This window comes from Rousettus aegyptiacus, unplaced genomic scaffold (assembly GCF_014176215.1).
Source record: "Rousettus aegyptiacus isolate mRouAeg1 unplaced genomic scaffold, mRouAeg1.p scaffold_m13_p_13, whole genome shotgun sequence".
Taxonomy (NCBI): domain Eukaryota; kingdom Metazoa; phylum Chordata; class Mammalia; order Chiroptera; family Pteropodidae; genus Rousettus; species Rousettus aegyptiacus.
The window spans coordinates 36,799,654-36,821,867 of NW_023416288.1; the positions used below are offsets into that span (position 1 = coordinate 36,799,654).

At 43.4% G+C, this 22,214-nt stretch overlaps 1 protein-coding gene and 1 pseudogene across 5 annotated transcripts in view; one reads left to right on the forward strand and one right to left on the reverse strand.

Moving 5' to 3' along the window:
• The window catches only part of LOC107505647, a 73,402-nt pseudogene extending 66,028 nt beyond the window's left edge, over window positions 1–7,374 (reverse strand).
• CHN2 (chimerin 2) overlaps window positions 1–22,214 on the forward strand; it is a 244,831-nt gene that overhangs the window by 102,389 nt on the left and 120,228 nt on the right. The window contains exon 1 of one of the 5 annotated variants that reach the window (XM_036230431.1): window positions 14,973–15,355. The exons of the other annotated variants lie outside the window; for them this stretch is intronic. Within the exon in view, the coding sequence (XP_036086324.1) occupies window positions 15,329–15,355 (27 nt within the window). The 5' untranslated portion in view covers window positions 14,973–15,328. Of the gene's footprint in view, window positions 1–14,972; window positions 15,356–22,214 lie in introns of those variants that run through there. 5 annotated transcript variants of the gene reach the window in all.

Here is a 22,214-nt window from a genome sequence, read left to right on the forward strand (position 1 = left end):
AAAGTTCTTGCAGATCATTAGCAGTTCTGGTGCAAAGCTTTGCTGGTGGAAAACAGTGGAATTTTCCTGCAGAAATTAGGTTTCAGAGTTATCTGTACATTACATTTATGCACAGATTCCCAAGGTTGCCTTTGGCATGGACAGCCCAGGATCTTACTGCAGGTGAATAGAGAGTAGGCTGACTTTAACCGCCAAGCTAAAGGCTTTCTGTGCTCTGTAGTATATGATACTACAGTGATAATGGAGGCCAAAACAGGAAGCACGCACCAGGGGCCAGGCGCTCATAGATTTGCTGGTCTGTTCCTCGCACTCTTCTCGGCGGGAGGAGGTACTCTTATGATCCCCTTACGTACATGGGAAAGCCAGGCACCGAGCTGTAGACTAACTTGCCCAGAGTCACAACAGCTCATCAAGTGGCAGAGATGGGATCTAAACCCAGGCAGTCTGGTTTCAGAGACTCGTACCTGCTCCTGACGCAAAGACAAGGAAGGTTTAGCAATCCCTTCACAGAGCTTTCGGGATTAATCAGAGAGACATTTATTTGCCAATCTAATTTAAGGCACACTGTGTTAAATACTCCAGTAGAAACATAAAATAGCGGGCTCTGGAACCCTGGATATTTTCTTGGGTTGTTAAGAGCCATGTTTGGAACTGCCTTTTATCCCAGAGAATTATCAGCTCCTCAGATAACTGAGGAAAATGCTGTAGGGTGAGCAGCGTTGTACCTGAGCCGTCTCCTCCTTGTAGCTCACCACTAATAAAGGGCAAATGGCTTTTCTCACATTGCTTCCCAAGGGCTCTGCTTGTCTCCGCCAGCCAGCGAGTCCCTGCCTTTCCTGGAATCAAAAGTTTGAATTCAGTCCCTGATTACTGTTTCTTTTAAAGGCTTTGCAGCAGGGAGAGTTCTGCAGAAAGGTGCGATGTGGCATTTATCCATTAAAATAGAAACTGGGAAAGAGCCAGACTCCAAATTCCATCCCAGATTCCCGTCAGGATGGAATAGCTTTCACCAAATCTTGTCAAGCTTCCCCAGCCAAGACGTGGGCAAAATAAAACAGGCTTCCTCCTCCTCCTCCTCACCTGGCAGGAGTATTTGGAAGATAAAAGGTAATAATTGATGTGAAAATGCCCTGAGCTCCCTAGTTGAAAGCTCTGAATAATCCCAACATATCATTAAACAGGCTTTATTAGGATTTCTATATGGTTCTGTGGCTCACAGAAGTAGGTCTTAAAGCTGGTAGTGTGAAGTCTCAGAGCTTTATTCCAGAGAGGGCGTATTCACTGCAAGTATAGTCAGTTAACACTATCCAAGTCAGGGACAGCCCTAGAGTCAGGATGGATGTGCCCCCATCTGGGAAGCACGGTCTGCCATGCCTGAAAACCTCCTACGATGGGGACCTCCCTACCTTCTGAATAGGAGACCATTAGGAAGCGCTTCCTTGGAATGACAGTAATTCTGTTTCTCCGCAGTCTTCAGCTACGGGCATCCCTTGTTTTATTGCGCTTTGCTTTATTAGGATGCACAGATGGTTTTTTTGTTGTTTTTTGTTTTTGTTTTTGTTTTTGTTGTACAAACTGAAGGCAAAACCTGCCACCAGCCAAAAAGATTACGATTCGCTTTATTGTGACGCCCTCTTCATTGCGGTGGTCTGGCACCAAACCCACAGCATCTCCGCAGTCTGCCTGTGCGCAGACCACGCCCGCATGTGGCCCTCGAGCTGCTCGGAGGCTGATACACCACGCTGACGCAGAGATGTCGCTAACCCGGCTTCCTTCAGCCCCGTCGTACGTGGTTCGGTTTCGAATCCTCTCACTCTACTCATTCTCCTGCAGACATATTCCGGTCCTTCCCTAATACCATCGAGTGTGGCTGCCAGAACCACACACCGCGCTCCAGGTAACCTGACCACATAGCCACCTTATCACTCTGTTAGCACCGCCTAACATCAGAGTTTTCGGAGACTTTTCATGCTACAACTGCTGAAGTTATGCTGATCACATCTCTATATATTATATGTACCCCTGCAAGGTTGTATCTCCCCAATATTGGTGATTTTTTTAAAAATTCATAGCAAAAAGTTACATTTATCCTTTCAAGATGAAATTTTCTTAAATTTGGTGCCAGGCTATTTAGATAATTTAAAATCCACATTTTTCCATCTCATATATTATCTACCTCTCCCAGGTGGTAATTCAAGCTTCTACATCTTTATTTCAGAAAGGGTAAAGGGTAAAATATAACTACAGTTATATTTAATTAGATCTCCTGTATATGGATAGTTTTGGTAAGCTGTTCTTGTTTTTTTGTTAAATTATTAATAAAAATATTGCCTAGGATAAGGCCAAGAAATATTTTCTATCAACTACTTCATGTCATTTGTAATTATCAATCATCAAGTTGTTTATCTGCCTAATCGTACTGGTTTCTATGCTGTGTTTTGTAACCCTGTCCAAAATTCTTTGCAGAAGTCCTTCTTGTCTACTTCATTTTTTCTGATATCCAAATCATACGACTGTATTCCAGGAAGAAATGCCTGGCATTAGTATGACTTGGGTTGTTCTTAGTAAAACTTAATTGGCATTTATGGCACCACCATTATTGACTTTTTTTTTTTTTTTTTTACAATCCATCCCATTTATAATGTCTGGAACGTATTTCCAGTTCAAACACCTATATCTTAAAGAATTTTTCTTTCCTCTCTTTAGAAAAGTTGAGACATGGGCCTAATTCCTTGCTTCTGGCCTCATTCTCATGGATCATGTCTTTTTCAAAGGCCTCTGCTAACAGGGTGCTCATTCGTTGGCAGGTGTCCTCTGAGCTCGTGGCACGGTTTGTCCAGGTGCAAGATTTAAATTCACTTGAAGCAGTTAGATGTCCTCCTCCGACCCCGTACGTCACGTCTGGGGTCGTTTCTTTTTTGCAGTCATTGTTTTGTCCTTGACGATGGAAAGGCTGCTCTTCTTGGCAAGGAAGCCAGTGGTCCCTGGAGAGGGAGTTGCGCTTCTCTTTGCTGTAAGTCAGCGTCACATGGTGGATACCAGGCAGTTGACTCAGGCCTTCTTTGATGTTCTCCTGGCTCCGAGCCACACCAAGTTCTTTCGAATGCTACTTTTGGTCTTTAAGGGACACTTTTGAAAATGTAGCGACCTCTGAGAAGGGTTGGTAAACTAAACCTGTGCAGCTTCAGGGGAGAGGGTGGGTTTTAAAGGAAAATACCCTTAATCGCTCACTTATGGTGGGGCTGGAACACTTTACCTTCCTGGGACACTGGGCCTGGTGCCATCAAATGGGGAAGATCTAAAGCTTGCTTCATTTGGGGGAGAAGGCTCCATTTCTAGAGTATCATTTGCAGGAACTAAAGGAAGAAGAGGTACAGCAGAGAGGGATGTGGATTAGAAGTTAGGAGACCTGGGTCGTATTCCCAGGATCCGCTTCTAAATGGACTGAGAGTCCTCTGCATCCTTATCTATATAATAAGAAAGCTAGATCACCTTAAACTCATCTGTAAGGCCATTACCAGTATGATTCCGTGACACTTTGTCCATCTTTTCCACTATTGTTGGCTCTGTGTCCTATCTCAGTTATGCCACCTCTCTGACTCTTCGTGTCCCCAGTTGTAAAGAGGGGAGAATGGTTAGTTGTGCAGCTTTCTTAAATGAGCAGTGCTCACAGAAGCCTGGGGGGAAGCAGGGGAGGGGTGTAGATGAGGGACTTCCTGCCCTCCTCCCTGTCCAACTACAACTCGATATTTACCCATCGGCCTTCTGCATTGGCTTTCATTTAAAGGAACATTTATGCTGTCCTTTTGTTTTGGTGTTGCCTACTAATTAGTACTTGTCTATAGAGTGTCGTATCATAGGTGACTCAGAAGCCCCCATCTAGCTAAAGAATTAGATTAAGCTCATTGAGAGTAGGGATCAGGACTTGCCATTCTGTCTTCATTACTCTTCAAAGAGCCTAAAGTATAGCAGATGTTGAACAAATGCTTGTTGGATAAATATGTAATGATAATAATGATTATTATTAATGAGCGTAATAGGTTACCTCGATTAACCCTTGAGCGAAATCTATGGGGTAGACCTTTTTGTTCCCATTTTACAGATACAGACTTAAGTTAAATGGCAGCAACCTGATATATATCAAAACAGAGGCTCTTCATCACCTTGGGACTTGGCCTTGTTTCTGTCTACGAGACATACCAAGTAAGAGGACGGATGAGGAAGCTGAAAAGCCAGGCCAAAAGGAGGTGGAGTATCAATCTCAAGATAATACCTAGGTAGGGCTAAGGGGTGGTGATTCATGGTCTACGGGAACAGGCTTAGATCTGAGGGAGAAGATCAGTTCCATAGAATTGAGTTCTCCAGACCACCAGCATCAGCATTACCCAGGAACTTTCCAGAAATACTAATTCTCAGGCCCCCTTCCAGACCTTCTGAATCCCAAAAGTGGAGGTGAGGCTCAGAAGTTTGTGTGTTAATAAACCCTCCAAGGAATTCTGATGCGTGCTAATGTTTGAGAACCACTGCTGTGGACAGCTTCAGTGACTTCGGTTTTATCTCTGTAGTAGAGAAGCTTTTTTGATTTTCTCACTGTCGGGATAAAGGTTTTAAATCCGCAGCAACATTTTCCTCTTTGATATTTACAATGAGGCCAGACAAGATGTTTGCTTGGACTGAGAAACTCTTAGGCATCAGATTCCTTTTCTACCTTCTGTTTAGTCTGTAACCTGAGGCCCATCACTTAACTCTTGATTTTTTGCCTGTAAAATGTGGTTAACGATGCCTCGCTCCCTTATTGGGATAGCCAGAGAAACGTGTAATTAGTGGTTGTGAGGCCCGGGAGCCCAGGGCACCATATAAATCCAGTAGGATAATAATCAGTTTACGGCCTTAAATGCCACCTACGACTTGACACATTTAACTTTTCTTCCCTGAACTGTAGTTTGAAGTTAATTTAACAATTTGGTATTTGCACTTATTTTTTATTCCCTACTCCAAAATTGTGTTTGTGTGTGTGTGTGTGTGTGTGTGTGCATGCCTCCTACAACCTCCCAGAGAAAGTGGGTAAAGAAAAAAATAACACACATTTAAAAAATCAGGACCATATGAGAAAATAACCTCTCCAAAGCAGAATGCTTGATTGGTTGTCAAACATGGATTCCACAGAAGTTTTGACCAGAAAGGTGAGAGAGACCCCATGGGCAGAGAGCTGGTGCCTACGGTATGCCAGTTCGCTGAGATTCCACGCTGAGATTATTATTTAAAGACGGCTCATTTTGTGCAACATTTTCATTTCTGCTCGTCTTTCTAACAGTACCTCTCCTTTTCCTATTTTGAACCCTGGAAGCCTGAATAATATTTTCTACATGGTCTTTCTTTATTCAGTGAGGCAAATACTTCCTTTTTTAGGCAAGACTGCTTGTCCTATGTATACACTCAATTTAGATTAGATTTATAAGAGTACAGGCTAGTTTGTCTTACTTGGATATAAAGTCTTTCTCCCAAACCCTAATCTTAAACAGATGAATGGCCAGAAAGACCCAAATGAAGACACAGGAAAAGAATTTCTTTTGAGAGTATGACCAGGGCTGAATTTATATGGAGGATACGAATGTGGATAGATAAGCAAAGATATGTGTATAAAAGAGGCTTTTATACTGACAATGTGGCATGAAGAAAAAATTCTAAAATGCTAACTAACCATAGTTTTTATTTTGTATATTATAACTTCAACATTGGAACATAATTACTGGACAGGGGGGAAAAACCTCCACCCTTTTATTACCATTTCCTGACATTTTAAATTATACACTATTACTGAATTTTAAAAAAAAAAAAAAAACAGCAGGAAAAGAATCATCCAGACCTTGAATCAACTCACTAATTTATAAACCGAGTCTCAAGTAAACAGGATTGTTTCTCCAAGTGCCTTATGGTAGAGGTCAAACACAATAGCCTAAAATAACAAGTTGAGACATGTTTTCATAATTGGAAATAAGAAAGAAATTCAACCATCTGCTAATGGAAAGAAGAATTTTGCAATAAAGCTAACAGCTACTGTCGTTTGTGAAGAAACATTTCTAAATTCTTCAGAAGACAGTAATGGTGCTTACTTACGACAGCTAAGAAACATTCGGGGGACCATTAACTAATTATGAATTACCTGGGAAACCATGTTTGCACTTAGAAGGGCCAGGGTGGAATCCTTTTAGAAGCTGGTCTAACTTTACAACTGCCTAGGGTTATTCATTGCAGACTGAAGTGTTTCCTTTTCAAGTCCAAATAAGTCGAAATGAATTGGACAGCTGATTCCCTGTAAGGGAAAAAAGAGAGAGGAGAGAAAGAGGCTGTGGCTTTTCTTTCATTGAAAAGCGCTGGCTGAACCCAAGAATGGCTTCTGCTTCCACCAAGCTTACTGGCAATTTGCTGAGTTCTGCAGTGAAATAAAAAAGTAGCATGTCTGGCCAATTGTGAGGGTTGACAGCAAACAGAATGGAAGAGTTAACACGTCCTCATCTTCCAAGCTGGCAGTTAAGCCTTCAGATAAGGCGAGAAAAACGGTCAGCCGAGGGGACGGGCCTGCCCCTCATAATAGAAGACGGTCCGGCCAGAGATAGTTTCTCATTTTTCTGATTACTTATCTTCTCAGGGCTTGTCTTTTCCTATGGGGTGTAAATTATTTGTTTGCGATGTTTCTGAAATGGTTCTAAGAAGATCGATAGAAATGTGATGAGGAACGAGGATGTACCTTCACTGCCCTCCCCTCCCCGAAAGCCAGTCATGTCCGCATGGTGTCTAGGTACTTCCTGTCGGCTCGGTAATAATTAATGTGGAGTGTGTATTTAATCTGCAGAAACTTATCAAGAAATAAGTGCATTTAATCATTGTTCGGATGATTCTCAAGCACTCTAATATTATAATGTTTAGTCTGCAAACCTCTGCAATAAAGAAAACATTGTGTTTGATTGAGTTAGGTAATGTAAAAGTTCCTCTTGTAATTTTTAAAACAGGAATGAACGGAAATATTTGTCTTGAAGGATCTGGATGGCGGTTTTCTGTGGTTCTTCTCTCTTTTGAACTCCCAGAGCTCTCACTGGCTAGACTATTCATTTCTCGTCTTTCAGTATCTACTTATGTGCCATTAATTCTCTTTTTATGCCCTAAACCTGACCATACTATAAACCAGTGGTCCTCAACCTTTTCGGCACCAGGGACCGGTGCTCCTATGAGAATCTGCTGCCTGATGATCTGAGGCGGAGCTGAGGCGGTGATGCTGGCGCTGGGGAGCGGCTGCAGATACAGATGAAGCTTCACTCACTCACCTCCTGCTGTGCAGCCCGGTTCCCAACAGACCACAGGCTGGTACTGGTCCATAGCCTAGGGGTTGGGGACCCTTGCTATAAACTCCTTGAAGATAAGCAGCATCTCCTATATTTTGATCTTTCTCAAAGTGCCGGAGTCAGCAGCTTGTAGGGCAGTTGTAACAGGATTTTATGTATTTAATCACGCTTCGTGCTCTAACCCATTTCTTATTAAAACAGTGAATTCCAACTCATTCTATTTGAATATCATAAATTCATCTTGAAATGTAGTATGGTTGCCATTCCCTATTCTAAAATGAGACCCCGGCCTCGTTCGGCACAATGGTCTGTGGTCAAGTACTTCACTGCTGGGCTCTGAAGGTGTAAGAGGGTCTGGGTAATAAGGCTACTTTCAGCCAGCGCTACTGGATTGAATGGGCTTTATCCCGGCGCACAGGGCCAGATGGGATGATTTCCGTGTGAGTGTAATCAGGAGCCATTACCACTCAGAGAGCTTCCACAAAGAGAACGTGAGAAAGAGAGAACACCCCTCTTAGTGGACACTTACGTGTTCTAATTAATAAAAAGGTTAATGAAGGTGACCTTTCCGAAACGTGGTCTCGGAATTTAATTTTGGTCACGAATTGACCTTTAAGAGACGAAGTCATGTTCTTGGATGTTGTGTTTGCGTATATATGAAAAACAAAGGAATCAATTTAGTGTCTAGGGCATATCATTTAAATTCTTAGAAACCCCATAATTATAGGTTTGTGAAAGGCATATTATATGGAAAAAGAAAAATAGCCCAGTGAACTATGAGGTCTTGCTGTGCTCAGAATATATCACAAAAGAGTAAAGAGGGGAACGTTGGCAATGTCGTTATCATTATTATTTTTAGAAAAACCAGGGTCTGAGATGAGAGCTTGGGAAATGAGAGTTGGGAAATGGTATACGGTACAGCATGGGAAGTTTATTACAGATGCGAAATTATGCAGTATGTATCAAGGGTAAATGTTTATTCATATTCTAAATTTAACCCACCAACTTAAACGTTGCAGTTGGAAGTGAATTCGCTCTTTGGGTTTGTGGGCTTGAAATTCTCCCTCCACTGCCGTGCGGATCAGAGGCCGAGCTGTGGAAACTGGAAAGACACCCAAGCTCCCTCCTCTCCTTTGGGCATCATATTTGGCTCCCGTTTATAAAAAGTGAGTCAAAAGTCTCTACGAAAATAAACAACCTCGGTTCTATTTAGGTCTTGTTTGGGGGTGTTTTAAAGCCTTTCTTGTGATCTAGGAGATGCTCCAGGGTTTCTGTCAGGGTCCTGGCAGGGAACAGAAGCCACACGTAGCTGGGATGTTGAAGAGAAGTTAACGAAGGAACGTACTTACAGAGGTGTAGACAGGCCAAGAGAACCAAGAGGTGGTGGAGCCCCCGGGGGCTGCCACAGTGGGAAGCGTGCCCACTGCTGGGCCCTGAAGGGGCGACAGCGGGAAACCGTGTTCCTGGAGCTTGGGGACAGTTAGAACCACAGGAGCGGGGCCTGGAAGCAAGTTGGATGAACATAATGGCACTAGCGGACTTGGGACTTAAGAGCAGAATTCTGCTCTAAATTCCTGAAATTATGGCACGGTTTCATTCTGAATAAGTTCTATGCCTACCAGTAGCACTTAGCACTTTCTTGACTGATTTCTTTTCTAGCCCTCAACTTCTTTCTGGTTTTTTTTTTTTTGTTTCTTTTTTTGTTTTTTAATTTATTCCCCTTCCCAATTCCCAGCCCACTGACAACCCATCGGCTGCAGAAGCTGTGCCTTTCATAGCGGCGATCTCTGGATTTTTAGCGGCGATGGATAAGAATCAGGGACAAGAAGAGTGTGTGTGAGCTGGTGAGATAGGACTAGATGATGATAATAAATACACTGTGGGATGGGGCTGGCGGTCCCTGACATTTTAAAGATTGCCTGGCCCTCGACGGTCAGTGTATTTGACCATCCTACTGTAAGGAAGGATTAAAACACATCTAAAAAGCCATATGATGATACATTCAATCGCATCATTACTGTTTCACCACATAAGATGAGTGTAGAAACTTTTGATGGATCAAGTCGCGACTATCTGACATTACAAAGCTACACTGGTGAGAAATTAGAAACATTCTTCTTGTACTTCTATGTGGAAAGAAATGGTTTTAGGAAATGTCCATCAGACTGCATGTTTGACATATAACTATCCCCTAAGTAGAAATATTAGAGTCAAAGGATTAGAGTAGAGAGAAAAAGTCAAATGCAGAAATACCTCTAAATATGCAGGAAGCCTGTGTGTGGGAATACATGTATACAATCGTATCGTTTCTAAGGCTGTATTGATACCTTGAGTCATTTACTATGGCCGAGAGCTAAGTTACTTTTATCAGTGGGTACCTTTAACATACTTTAATGTAACAGCTTTGAAAATAGTGGCGATATAAAATGCATTTAGAAAGGTATCTAAAATTTCATTGTAAAAAGCGGTGAGCAAGATCAGAGCATGTCTTCTTTCCGGAACCATCTATTCAGTGCATTGGTGGTGCTCAGGGGACTGGAACAGTGGAGTCGCTCCAGCATCCTCTGTCACAATGGTGGACGCACGAAGAGAACCTATTACAATGTAACGATGATTTCTGAATTAGAACCAATTCTCAAAAGCCGAAGGTTGCATATGAAAACCTACACACAGCTCCTGCTGAAGGCTGAACTGCTTGACCTAGTGAATTGTGACTGCTTTGGCATAAGTGGTCTGTTAGCGCCCAGAGCAACACCCACTTCCTGCTGGAGGAGACGGAGGCGTGGGTGCTGCGAGCTCCCCCAAGTGCTGGGACCCAGACACCGGAGATATAGGACCTTCCACTGTGTTCTGCAGGGGCCTGAAATCTAGTCATTTCTGGCTGCTTTCTTTGCTTTTTCCTTTTCCGGTTTTTTGAGTTCTGACAGCCAAATTGTAGCCACAATAGTTAGTGGTCTGAATCATAGTTTACAGATGTCAGGTTAGGCCCTCTGCAAATCCCAGCTAAGGAGGAGACTTCCAATAAGCTCGATTGGTCTGTTTCATTTTAATCCCACTAGCCGGCCTGTGACTGGTCATGTGGGCATTGAGAACAGTAAAGATAATGTGTCTTGCTTAAACCTTGCTCTGAAAATGTGGTACCGACAGCCCGAACGGACATTCTTAAGGACTTTTTTTCTCCCAACTTTGATAGTAGTCATTCAGTTGGCCAATCAAACAAGCATCTATGGAACACTTGGTGTGTATGAATCTCTGCTTCTAGAGGTGCTGCAGGGGAGCATTGGGGTTTGGGGACATGAGGGTGGCTTTCCATCGGGGTTCATGTCTCGCTTTCATTCCACCAAAAGCCAGACAGCGCTCACCAGGAGCAGCTATGGTTGGGGAGGTTTCTGCCATGAGCGGGAGTTAATAGGCTTCCCACTGAGAAGAGAAGGTAACACGGCAGAGCACCCTGACGATTTCCCTGTGACAGGCCCTCGCCTGCCCCTAGACAGACTGCAAGCGGCCCTTTCATCCAAAGCCTGCCTTCCCTCTCATGGTCACCTGCGTGTTACAGGCAGAGAAAGGTGGCTTTTGTTAAGAGTAGACTCCCGGTGGGAATGATTAACTCGGCTTCGTGAGATAACACCCACAAAAGGTCTCCTTCCTCCTCAGGATGCTTGAAGTGAAACTAACGCCCCGTGTTTTCCTCGTTCTCCGCTTTGCCCTCCCTGTAACACGGCCTGGCAAACTCCTCATCCTTCACGGCCCAGCTCCAGGGTCATGTCCTCTGTGTAATCGTCCTCACCCCCTTCCCGCGCGCCCCTGCCAGAGGCCTGGCCCTGCCTCTGGGCACCCATGGCCCTCACACACGTCCCTCCCATGGGCTCCAGAGGAAAAACTCACCCGTGTGTACCCAGCTTCTAACTTGGGCTCAGGATCAGGGTAGCAGGTAAATGTTTGTTATAGGGGCAAACTAGGAAACTGACAGCAATCTCTTACAGAGGCGCAGGTGAGTCAATACATTATTTACCCTCATGACAAGGCTGCTGAAAATAGATAAACAGAGGTTACAAGTACAAACAACCTCAGACAGGAGGCTAATATTAAGGAAGGCCTTGTTTTAATATTTGGCCTCTGATTTTGGAAGCAGGAACTTGCACATCCAGTGATTAGGAAGACAAATGTGCCACTGTACAAACAGCAGGAGGATATGACTCTCCCTCTGGCACAAGGTAGAGCTGCCCCAAGTGCTCTGAAGACATGCAACCCTAAGATAACATCGGGGTACTAGGAGGAAGGGGGGGCGGTCTATTCTTCCTGGTCTGTTATGTAATGTAAATACTTTCTCTTTCAGAAATCCTTAGGACCACTCGTTGTGCGCCTTACTCTTAACCCTTTAATTACAGGGCTGCTGATGCTGTCACGCCCCCTCCCCCCCCCCCCCCCCCCCACACACACAGACAGGAAGGCCGTCCTTCCTGCGTACATTCGTTTAAGCATAAGCATTGGGCATAAAAGTGGCGCAGACGCAGGCTCCTGCTGGGCTTAGCGTTGAGCTGATGTTTGAATGAGCATCGTGCAGGTCTCGAGGGATCGATTTGACTACCTGGTCCTCACTCGGTTTCCTGTGCATCACACTTGTGCTTCCTGCCCTGTTTTTGTCGCTTTGCGGTAGGGCTGGTGAGAAGTCTGAAGTGTTGCTAGTGCAGGAGTTTGTGATCGTTAGAAATACCTTCTCGGGTAAGAAGTTATTTTTAAAGCAAGTGATAAGAAACCGCAGAGCGCTGAAACCCAGGGGAAAAGCAAAACTCGAGGCCCTTCAGGTCTCAAAGTCAAGTACAGCCGCCTTAGACAAGGCAGCCTGACTGGGCCACATCTGCTTTCCCTTGGCTTACAGTAACAGTTAGGGTTGGTTCTAGATGGAGACTTAACTTAATCTTAGATCTAAGCAAACAGGGTTAACATTGTGAAGCAAATGGATTTAATTTTTGTGCTAAAATATGATAGGTCAGTCTTCTCAAGATGACCACGGAGTGAACATAGTATTATTTCTATAGGATACAAATGAGTTGGCCAACCTTGGGCAAGGTACAGTCCTCGTTGGGCCTCAGGTTCCATATCTGTAAAATGGGAGACTATCACCCACCTCTTAGTGCTGTTTGGAGATCCCGTGTGATAATGTAAGTAAGTCCCACAGTGTAACAGGGTTCAGTAGGAGACGCAGGACTTTATAATAGGAAAAGCATGGTTTTTGGAGTTGGGGAGATCTGGAGGCGAATACTCAGCTCTACTGCTTCTTAACTATGTGACTAAGCAAGCTCAGTATTCCTCAGTTTACTCACCTGTACGAAGGGACTAAAGGTACCTATTTTGTAAGCTTGCTGTGACTATTAAATTAGACTGCATGTGAAACACCTAAGAATATAGTATAACGAAAGCTTGTCAACAGTTGGTAAAATATCTGTATGGTAAAATATGATATATGCCCCAAATTATCTTTCAGAAAAGAGGGTATATGATGTACTTAGGGAAAAAAAATACCTTAGATGGCTCAAAAAAGTGAGAAAGATACACAGAGAATTTAAATAAAATTGTTCCATGAAATGTGAGTTGATGAAAGCGGTATCTCTAAATTTGTGTATTATATTATACCTAATTTTAAATATGCACATGTAAATGGATTAAATATTATAAGTAGATAGCTAATAGTTTCACTGATATTCTTAAAAGTTTATGTATTTAAAAATTTTTCAGGGTGGATCTTCTCATAGGAAAATGGAGGCTGCCTTCTGCTGTGAGTTACTTAGGGCCCTCCAAATACTTAGCAGTTCTATTCTAAACAAATGGAAATCAAATAAAGTAAAGCAAGCATAGACTAGAATGTCCCCTTTATTACCAAGGACAGACAGAAGGATTGTTAGCTAGGTGGACTTGCCAAGCATTGAACCTCAGAAAAAAAAAAAAAAAGCAAGCTTACCTGTTCCCCAGGTACTACACATCTAGACCACCAGGAAGGCAACTCTCTACCTCCAGGGCAGGGCTCCCAAGGGCTGACATAAGCCATCTCCCCAGGGATACCATATAGGCCCAGACAGAGGCCAGGAGTTCACTAACGCAGTGTGTTTGGGCATGAAGCATACACATGAGGCAGTTAGGTTATCCCATGGCACATGAAGGGTCCACGTGTTCTCTCAGGTCGTCAACGGAACTGCTGATGTCAGCATGCTGCCTTGTAACCTCCGGGTCACATAGAATAGCTCTGACCAGAAAGGTCACATGTGGAGAGATTGCAGCTGCTCCAAGACTGGCAATATAAGGAATCCTGGAGCCGTCCACCAGAGCATCAAGCCCACTTCCTGTCTTTACAGAGGAGAAAACTGAGCCCTTCTGGGTTGGGGTTGGAAGAGTAGTCAAAAATCTGGCAGTAAACCGGGAGTGCAGCTGAGGAGAGAAACTCCCAGGCTTATTGATGAGAACAGTTTTCAGCCTTTGCTTGAGAAGCCCATCGTGAGAATTCTCCAGATTTTCCATTCATCCAAGCCGGGTCTCTCCTTCACGGTGGGATATCGCCAGTGGCCCCCTGAAAGTCATGCTTCCCCGCAACTGGCTCTGTTTTCATCCCGTGAGACCAACAGCGACCTGGCGAGCATGGGCCAGGTTGAGTGGCTGCTGACATGTCCATTCTCGATATCGGTTACTACAACTGCATTAACAGCCCCTATTGTTATAAACCTCTTCCGTCATCCGGAGTGGCTGTGCCAAACCAGAAGGCCCATTTGTTGCCAGACCGGTGTCTAGTTGATAAGCCAGGCCTAGGCATGGGCTGAATATTTTTATTGATGATGAAACTGGGGAAAAGTCACGCATAGTAGCTGGTGTGTGGCGGGCCCTTTAGGAAGACGAACAGGGCTGGATGGATGGATAGAGAGGAAGACAGACAGACGGAGATAAAAGGGGAGTAAGAGAAAGAGAAGAGAGGAAAAGAAGGAGGGAGAGAGGACGGGAGGGGATTTCAGTTAGAGAGATTTCACTTTTTTGTTGTTCTAAAAAATGGCAGAAAACCGAATCGTGTCATGAGTTTTTCTACTTCCTCTGTGCTGTTTCTACAACATTCACACCCCGTTATATCACTGAAGCAGACCAGAAATAGGAAAGGACTGAAAATTTCACTTGAATTTTGTCACTGCTGTCTTTCCTATGGCACTAAGGCCATTGGGGAGAAGAATTCGTTGGCTCTGAAGCAAACCAGGCCTGGATTTGAATTCTACTTTTCTACTGACCATGTGACTCTGCTTAATCTCTCCTGAGTTTCAATTTCCTCAACTCTAGGAGATAAAAATGGTTAGTTACAGGATCTCCGCTATCTGCTTCCTTGGCACCTTAAACTTTGTCTATCATAAAACCTTTCACAGTCGATTGTGTTACTCATGTGATGTTTGTTTGCCTTTGTCACTGGACTAAAGGTACCTTGAAAGCAGTGACTATGTTTGCCTTGCTCAGTGCTATACCTCTGTCATGTAGTACAATGGCTAACACATAAATATTTGCTGAGATGGATGGATGGATGGATGGATGGATGGATGGATGGATGGATGGATGGATGAGGTAGGTGGGTGGATGAATGGATGATGGATAGATAGATAAATGGGTAGATAGGTAGGTGAATGTGAGGACAGATGACTCACAAAAATTATAAAGATTGGAGATAATGTATATCCGGAATTTACCAGGCACTTTAAAATTCCTGTCCAGTTTTGTAGAAGACCTCACTTCCTCTCCTGTCTCTGCACTAGAACTTCCTCTATTTGACTCTGAGTATTATACAGCCAACAAAATCTTTCTTTCTTTGCCAGTAGCAACATTGCCAGGACCATGATTTATAAGCTGCTTTCACGAGAATTTAGTCTATCATTACCACCACCATTATACACCTGAAGAGACGCAAACATCCACAGTAAACTCAAGACACAGAGGGATATTATAGAAGAAGAAAGAGGCTTTTCTGGATGGCAGGAGTGGAGAGCTGGCTCAAGGTACACCTAACCTGACTTCCCTAAGGAAAAAGACATCTTCTTTAGGAAGGAGATGAGTGAAAGAACAATCATCAAGAAGTATCTGAGTAATCTCCTTTTCCTCTCCATTCTTTTTTGGTCCTTGCTGTATAATGTGCCCCTTTCTACCTGACATTACGGCTACATCCACAGATATCCAGGAGTTGAATGTTTAGCAGACGGTCAGTTAGTGTTTGTTGAATGAAAAGGTAGGTTGATGTCTTTATTTCTCCTAACTTACTCCTTGGGGTTAGATTCCTCATCTCACTTTTATTATCTACACCAGTATCTCATGCATTATTTCGTGCCAAGTAAGCTGTAAGCTCTAGATAAATATTTGTTGGATGAAAAAGTGAATGCCCAAAAGGGCTTCTGGAGAAGAGCCAGGAAGACATTCCTTTGATGAAAAGAGGAGGCAGGCAAATGCTGGAAGGGAGAATGTTGGAGGCGAGGAGTAGGGGCCTGGGGAGGAAGAGAGGCAGGGCTCTCGGCTGAACAGAAGTAGTGAGCATGGATTGTCTTTAGAGAAACAGCAGAGGAGGAAGTGCGTGAATGAAAAAGAAGGTAACTATCCACCAGGAAAGCAGTCCATCATTCTGGGAGGAATCCGCATTTTGTAGAAACTTAGGACTAGGAAGTAGGGAGAATGTCCTGGGAGAGAGGAAGACCTGGGACATGGCAAGTGCTTTGGCAAGATGATGATGATATCTAAATTAGAGCTCCTGTGTCTTTTATTAACTTCAACCCTTCCTCTAATTTTTTTTGGGGGGGCGGGTGCGGAGACAAGTTTGCCTCCATGTCCCTGCCATACCCCCACCTTGCCCCAAAGAGTTGTTAACACTCACAAGTTTTATGTTCTCAACTTCCATTCACCCTTCATCTCGCTTAACTGTGGCTTCTACCCACAATCCACTGCAAGGTTACAAAAACCTCCTTGTTGCTGGCGCAATGGATCTTCCTGTGCTTATCTCACTTGAACAGCTTCTGATGCTGTTGACCACTTTTTACACGTCTCTCGCCTCGCCTTCATGTTACCCCATCTCATGGTTTCTCTCTTATCTCGCTGTCTCCTCATTCTCCTCATTTTTCAGCCCCGAAATGTTCGTGCTTCTTGGGAGTCCCTGTCAAAGACCTTCTTTCCTTACTCCGAATACCCATCTTGGGTCATGTCATCTACGTTAGTGGCTCTAGTCACCAGCCATATGTTTAGGGCTTCCATTCCTAAATTCCCAGCCCAGATCTCTCCTCTGAACTCCAAGCCTCTTAGGTATGTTCATTTGGCTGTCCCCTAAATGTCTCTTTTCCAACAGGGAGAAGCCAAGTGCATTGCTGTCAGCCAGACTGACTTCTCCTCTGGTCTGCCCTATTTCTGCAGGTAGCATCACCATCTTGATCCAGTTGCTTACGCCAAAAAGCACTCATTTTATTCTATCCAAGTCAGAAGTCATTTTTCCTCCTGTCCTTCTCTGTTCACACCCAATTCATCGCCAAGTCCTGCAGATTCTATCTTCTCGATGTCTTCCGAATCCATCCCATTTTTCTCCATCCCCACTGCCACCACTAGAGTTCAGACCACCAGTGCCACCTGCCTGGGTTACCGCCCAGCTCCCTGATTGGTAGCCCTCCTCATCTTCCTTCCCTCCCATCTTCTCTTCCTCCCATCCACTTTCACATGGCAATTGGAGTGATCTTTCTAAAATACAACTGGATGCTGTGTCTTGTTGCTTATATTTCCCTTTCTTTCTAGAACAAAAGCAAGCCCTTAGCATGGTTTTTAAAGCCCTCGATTATCTGGGCCCTGATTGCTTCTTGAATTTAATGCATCACCGCTGTGAAACCTGCGCGCGCGCGCGCACACACACACAACACCATAGTCTCTCTGTTTCAGCCAGCGGGCTGAACCACTTCTAGCTCTCCAAGCCATATCCTGTCTTGCTTTTGGCCTTGACAGACCACATCTCGGTCTGTGAGTCATTGCTCCCTGAGCCCATTTGCCCACAAAGGCGCTCTTGCCGTTGGCGTCTGTACTAATAACATCAAAGCAACACAGTACCTCTTTGATTAGGCTTAATGTGCTGGAAGTTAATAACGATTCTTCCGTCTTCGGGGATCACAGACCTTGCTGTTAGACTCTCTTCCTCTGGAACAACTCTTGAAGGAGCCCAGGACAAGGCCACTCAAAGCCAGAGGTAATTGGCTAAAACATGGGGAAGGGCCGACCTGCCCCAGGCCCCACTCACCTCTTACACATCCCCTTGTCATACAATTGCCTCCTTATTTGATGTATTTAAGGATCAAAACAACAACAACAATAACAACAACAAACAGCCAGAGTGGTCGAGATATAGTGGGCAAGAGGGGAGACAAATGTGATGACCAGGGAGAGGTGGCCAGCAGCCCGATCATGCAGAGCTTCATAAGCCTACCTGCCTTGTTCGCTGAGCCACACCCAGGGCCTGGCTAATTGTATTTATTCAGTAAATACCTCTTGACTGAAATAACCTCATCACACCTCTGCATACAGAGTAAGTGGCCCAGAACAGAAGCTCCATGTGGCCTCCTGTCCTCTAGTGACCACAGACTCCAGCCTCAGGCGCTTGATGGCTTCATCTTCTTCAGGGAACTCCAACTTAGCCATGTTTTGGGGGCCCGGCCCACGGGCCCAGCAATAGTTCCTGGAATTTGTTTTATTAACTATTCTCTGCAAATCAGAGCTGATTCGAGACCCGCAGTCAGAGGCCCATCAGATCTTCATTCATTGCCCAAGCAGCAGTTTCCAAAGAGGACACACAAACGTCCAGTTTCTCAGGGGGCTGCAAGGAACCTGTAGAGATGACAAGTATCGGCACCCGCTTAGCCAGTGTGACAGCAAGCAAGCTCTGTAACGGCCTTCACATCTCAGCATTTTGCAATGGTTAGAGTGACCTCCAGGTCATCTCACACTCAGCGAGCCACCGTTTGGCTGGAATGGCCCAGCGGGATCACAGCCATGGGCTCCACACCCTGGACTCTTGTGTCCTTCCGAAGGACCCCGCTTGGGCACATGTGTGTGTGTCGAGGGCACATTACAGAGTGTGCACAGACGTAGTGCACTGCGTGTGCAGCGGTTGCTCGCTTTCGTTTGGATTCCGACCCATGTGAGCCCATGAATCTAATCGCCCAACAAGTTCTCTCCCTGTGAGGCTGTCCCAAGCCTGCTCGTCTCCTCCCAACTTCCCTGGAAAAGGCCCACAAGCTATAGCCCATCTGCAGACGTGTGTGTCAATAAATCAAAAGCGACAGCAGAGGCCGGGCTTTCCTGGGAGAGCGATGGCAGAGGGAGGGACCGGATCCTTCCACCTTTCTCCCAAATGATCCCTCTGGGGTCCCGTACGCAGCCTTGTTTGAAATATTCTTAAAAATGGGTCGTCTCCAACTTCCTGGGTAGATCATTCCCTACCCTGGTGAATCTTTCACTCCTGTCATTTTCCAAAGCCCCTGCGTGTGTTTCTCCGTTGATCTGGTCGCACTCCACCGAGCCGAGTGCCGGCATCTGGCTCTCCCGAACGCTTGCAGGTACTCCCTTTCCAGTTGTCACTTACCCAAGTGTAGCACACATGGCACTCTCTAATTTGTCTTCATTAATCAGTCTCCAAATTCCTTTACACGTGCTCCTCAGGTGATTCCATCCAGTCATCGTATTTCTGGAACTGAAAATGTCTGGAAGAGCAGAGCCGCCCCGGCCCCCGCCCCCACCCCCGCCCCCAGCTGCAGCCCCGGCTGCAGAGAGTCGGGTTTTCACCTGGCTCCACGGCCGTATGTTTCTCGGGTTCGTGCCCACGAGCCTTCTGTGCTTCGATTTGCTTCTCTGCAAATGCAGTCTTAGTCTGTCTGTGTATTTTCTAATTGAGTCTTCACGGCATCAAAAATGAAAATGTCTATTGATAACAACCAGTGTTGGCGAGGGTGTGGGGAAACAGTCATGCTTTCCACACGTTGGTGAGAGGTCCCACTGACGCATCTTTTTGAAGGCTATTTTAAAAACAGCTTTTATAATAAATAATAGATTCTTTACTCTTTCCGGAATCTGCGATACCTATAACATATTGTTGCAGCGTCCTTTTGAAAAATTAAAACTAGCCTAAATGTCCCTCAGTTGGAAATTATTACATACACGAATTAAAAATATTTTTGGTGTACTCATACAACAAAAGGCCAAGCCACAGTTAAAAAAAAAAAAAAAAGCCAGCACAGACCTATGTGCACTCACATGGAAAGATGCCTAAGAAATAGTATTAAAGTCAAAATCAAATTGCAGAACAGTATATGTGATATGAGACCATTTAAACAAATTTTTATTCTAGTCCTTTATAGGACAAAATCTGGAAGAATTCACATAAATCTCTTAACGGTGCTTTTTTTCAGAGATCGGGGACTTTCTGAGACTTACATTTCTTAATTGGTCTCTTTCTGTTTGCAACATTTAGTGCTTCTCACTCTTACGTTTCCTAAAAACGATAGAGATATTAAATTATTTTTGTCATGCTCTTGATCTAGAAAGATGTCTTTTCAGGGCTAAGTGATTTCAGCATGTAAGGTTCGTTCGACACCGCTCCCAAGTTTTCACCAGCACCTCCAGGCCCTTTTAACCAGATTTTCTTTTTGTATAGTATTTTCAGATTCTTTACGAGTTATTTTATTCGAGTGGTCTGATTACCTATTTTTGTAAGGTTTTGATCATTTTCTAAGTATCTATCTCTTTTTCCCTTTGTCCCCTCTCTTTAGTGAAAGGAGATACCTGTTTCCTCGCCTGCTAAGCGTTGCTCATTAACGTTTATTTCACACAGTTTTGAAAAGAGGCCCAAGGGAATGGGGCATGGCCTTTTTCTACAGAAGCCCTCGACTCTTTTGTCTTTCCTCTACCTCATCCTGCACTAATGCTATAGATGCTGCATGTGTTATTATAAGAATTATTTTTTACTGTTTATTTTTAAGGCGGTGATTTATTTAGACAGCATGTTAGAAAAAGAAAAAGAAACCACCTAGCACTCCTGTTAATTTATTTTTCATGCATCTTACTTTTTATGCAAGCAATATGAACAGAAAATTAGAAAATGTAGGTGAGCGAGAGAAGAGAAAAATAGAAATCACTTCTATTTTCACTTTCAGGTATAGCAACTATTAATAATTGGGTTCATAGCCTTGTACATCATTTCCATGTATATAAATATTTATCTTAAAAATGGGATTATATTTAGTTAATTGTTTAAACCTGATTTGTTTAATACTTAACGTAGAATGAATATTTTTCTATATAATTAAAGATGGATAATATAAATAGCAAACAATTTACTACGTGCCAAACACCAGACTAAGTATGTTATATGTATTAACTCATCTATCCTCACTTTGTGCTATATGTTGGGTAGTATTATTACTCCCATTTTATAGATTTAAAAAAAATGCCTGAAGTCACACAGCTAATAAGTGACGGAGCTAGGTTTTGAACCTAGACAGTCTAGCTCCAGAGGTCATGTCTTGACCACAAAGCTCTGACCCAGACCAACCATTGTCATGGCTAGAGTATATGGTAACTTACTTACCTACTCTCTTCTTTCTGGGCTGTTGGATTCGCTCTTGTAAACAAAGCAGCAATGAATACCTTATTCATATACTCACCTTTGTTCATGTGTTCTGTTACAGCTTTAGGTTGAATTCCATGAATAGAATTGCTGAGTCAAAGGGTTTACACATTTTTTATAGTTTGGATACATATTAGTTAATACTTTTTTATTATTTTATTTAAATCTTTTTTTTTTAATTTAAGTATAGTTGGTATACAATCTTATAATGGTTATTTATATTAGTTTCAGGTGTACAATATAGTGACTCGACATTTTTATACCTTACAATGTGATCATCCCACTAATTCTAATGATCATCTGTCGCCGTGCAAACTTATCACAAATCACAATATTGACTATATTCCGCTTCTTCTTTACATCCATCTCCCCACCCCCACCCTTCTGGGAAACATCCCTCTGGTCTCCGTTTCTAGGAGTCTGTTTTTGTTTTGGTTTGGTTTGTTTTTAGATTCCACATTTAAGTGAATTGTCTTTCTCTGCCTGACTTATTTTACTTAGCATAATACCCTCTAGATTCATCATGTCGTTGCAAATGGCAAGATTTTGTTCTTTTTTAATGCTGCATGATATTCAATTTTATATATATTCCAAGTCTTCTTCAATGGATACCTGGGTTCCTTCCATATCTTGGCTATGGTAAATAATGCTATAGTGAACATAGGGGTGCACATATCTTTCTGAGTAAGTGTTTTGGTTTTCTTTGGATAAATACTCAAAAGTGGAATTGCTGGGTCACACAGTATACCCATTTTTAGTTTTTCAAGACTCTCAGTGCTGTTTTACATAGGAGTTGTACCAGTTCGCAGTCCCACCAATAATGCACAAGGGTTCCCTTTTCTCCATATCTTCTCCAACGTGTTATTTGTTGATTTTTTGATAATAGCCATTCTGACTGGTATGAGGTGATATCTCACTGTGGTTTTGATTTGCATTTCCCTGATGATTAGTGATGTTGAACATCTTTTCACATGTCTATTGACCATCGTATGTCTTCTTTGGAGAAATGTCTTTTTAAATCCTCCGCCCATTTTTCAATGAGATTGTTTATTTTTTTTTCATTAGTTGTATGAGTTTCTATATATCTTGTGTTCTAACCCTTTATCAGATATATCATCTGCAAATATATTCTCCTAATAAGTAGGTTGCCTTTTTGTTTTGTTGAAGGTTTCCTTCACTGTGAAGAAGCTTTTTAATCACATTTATTATAACATCAAAAA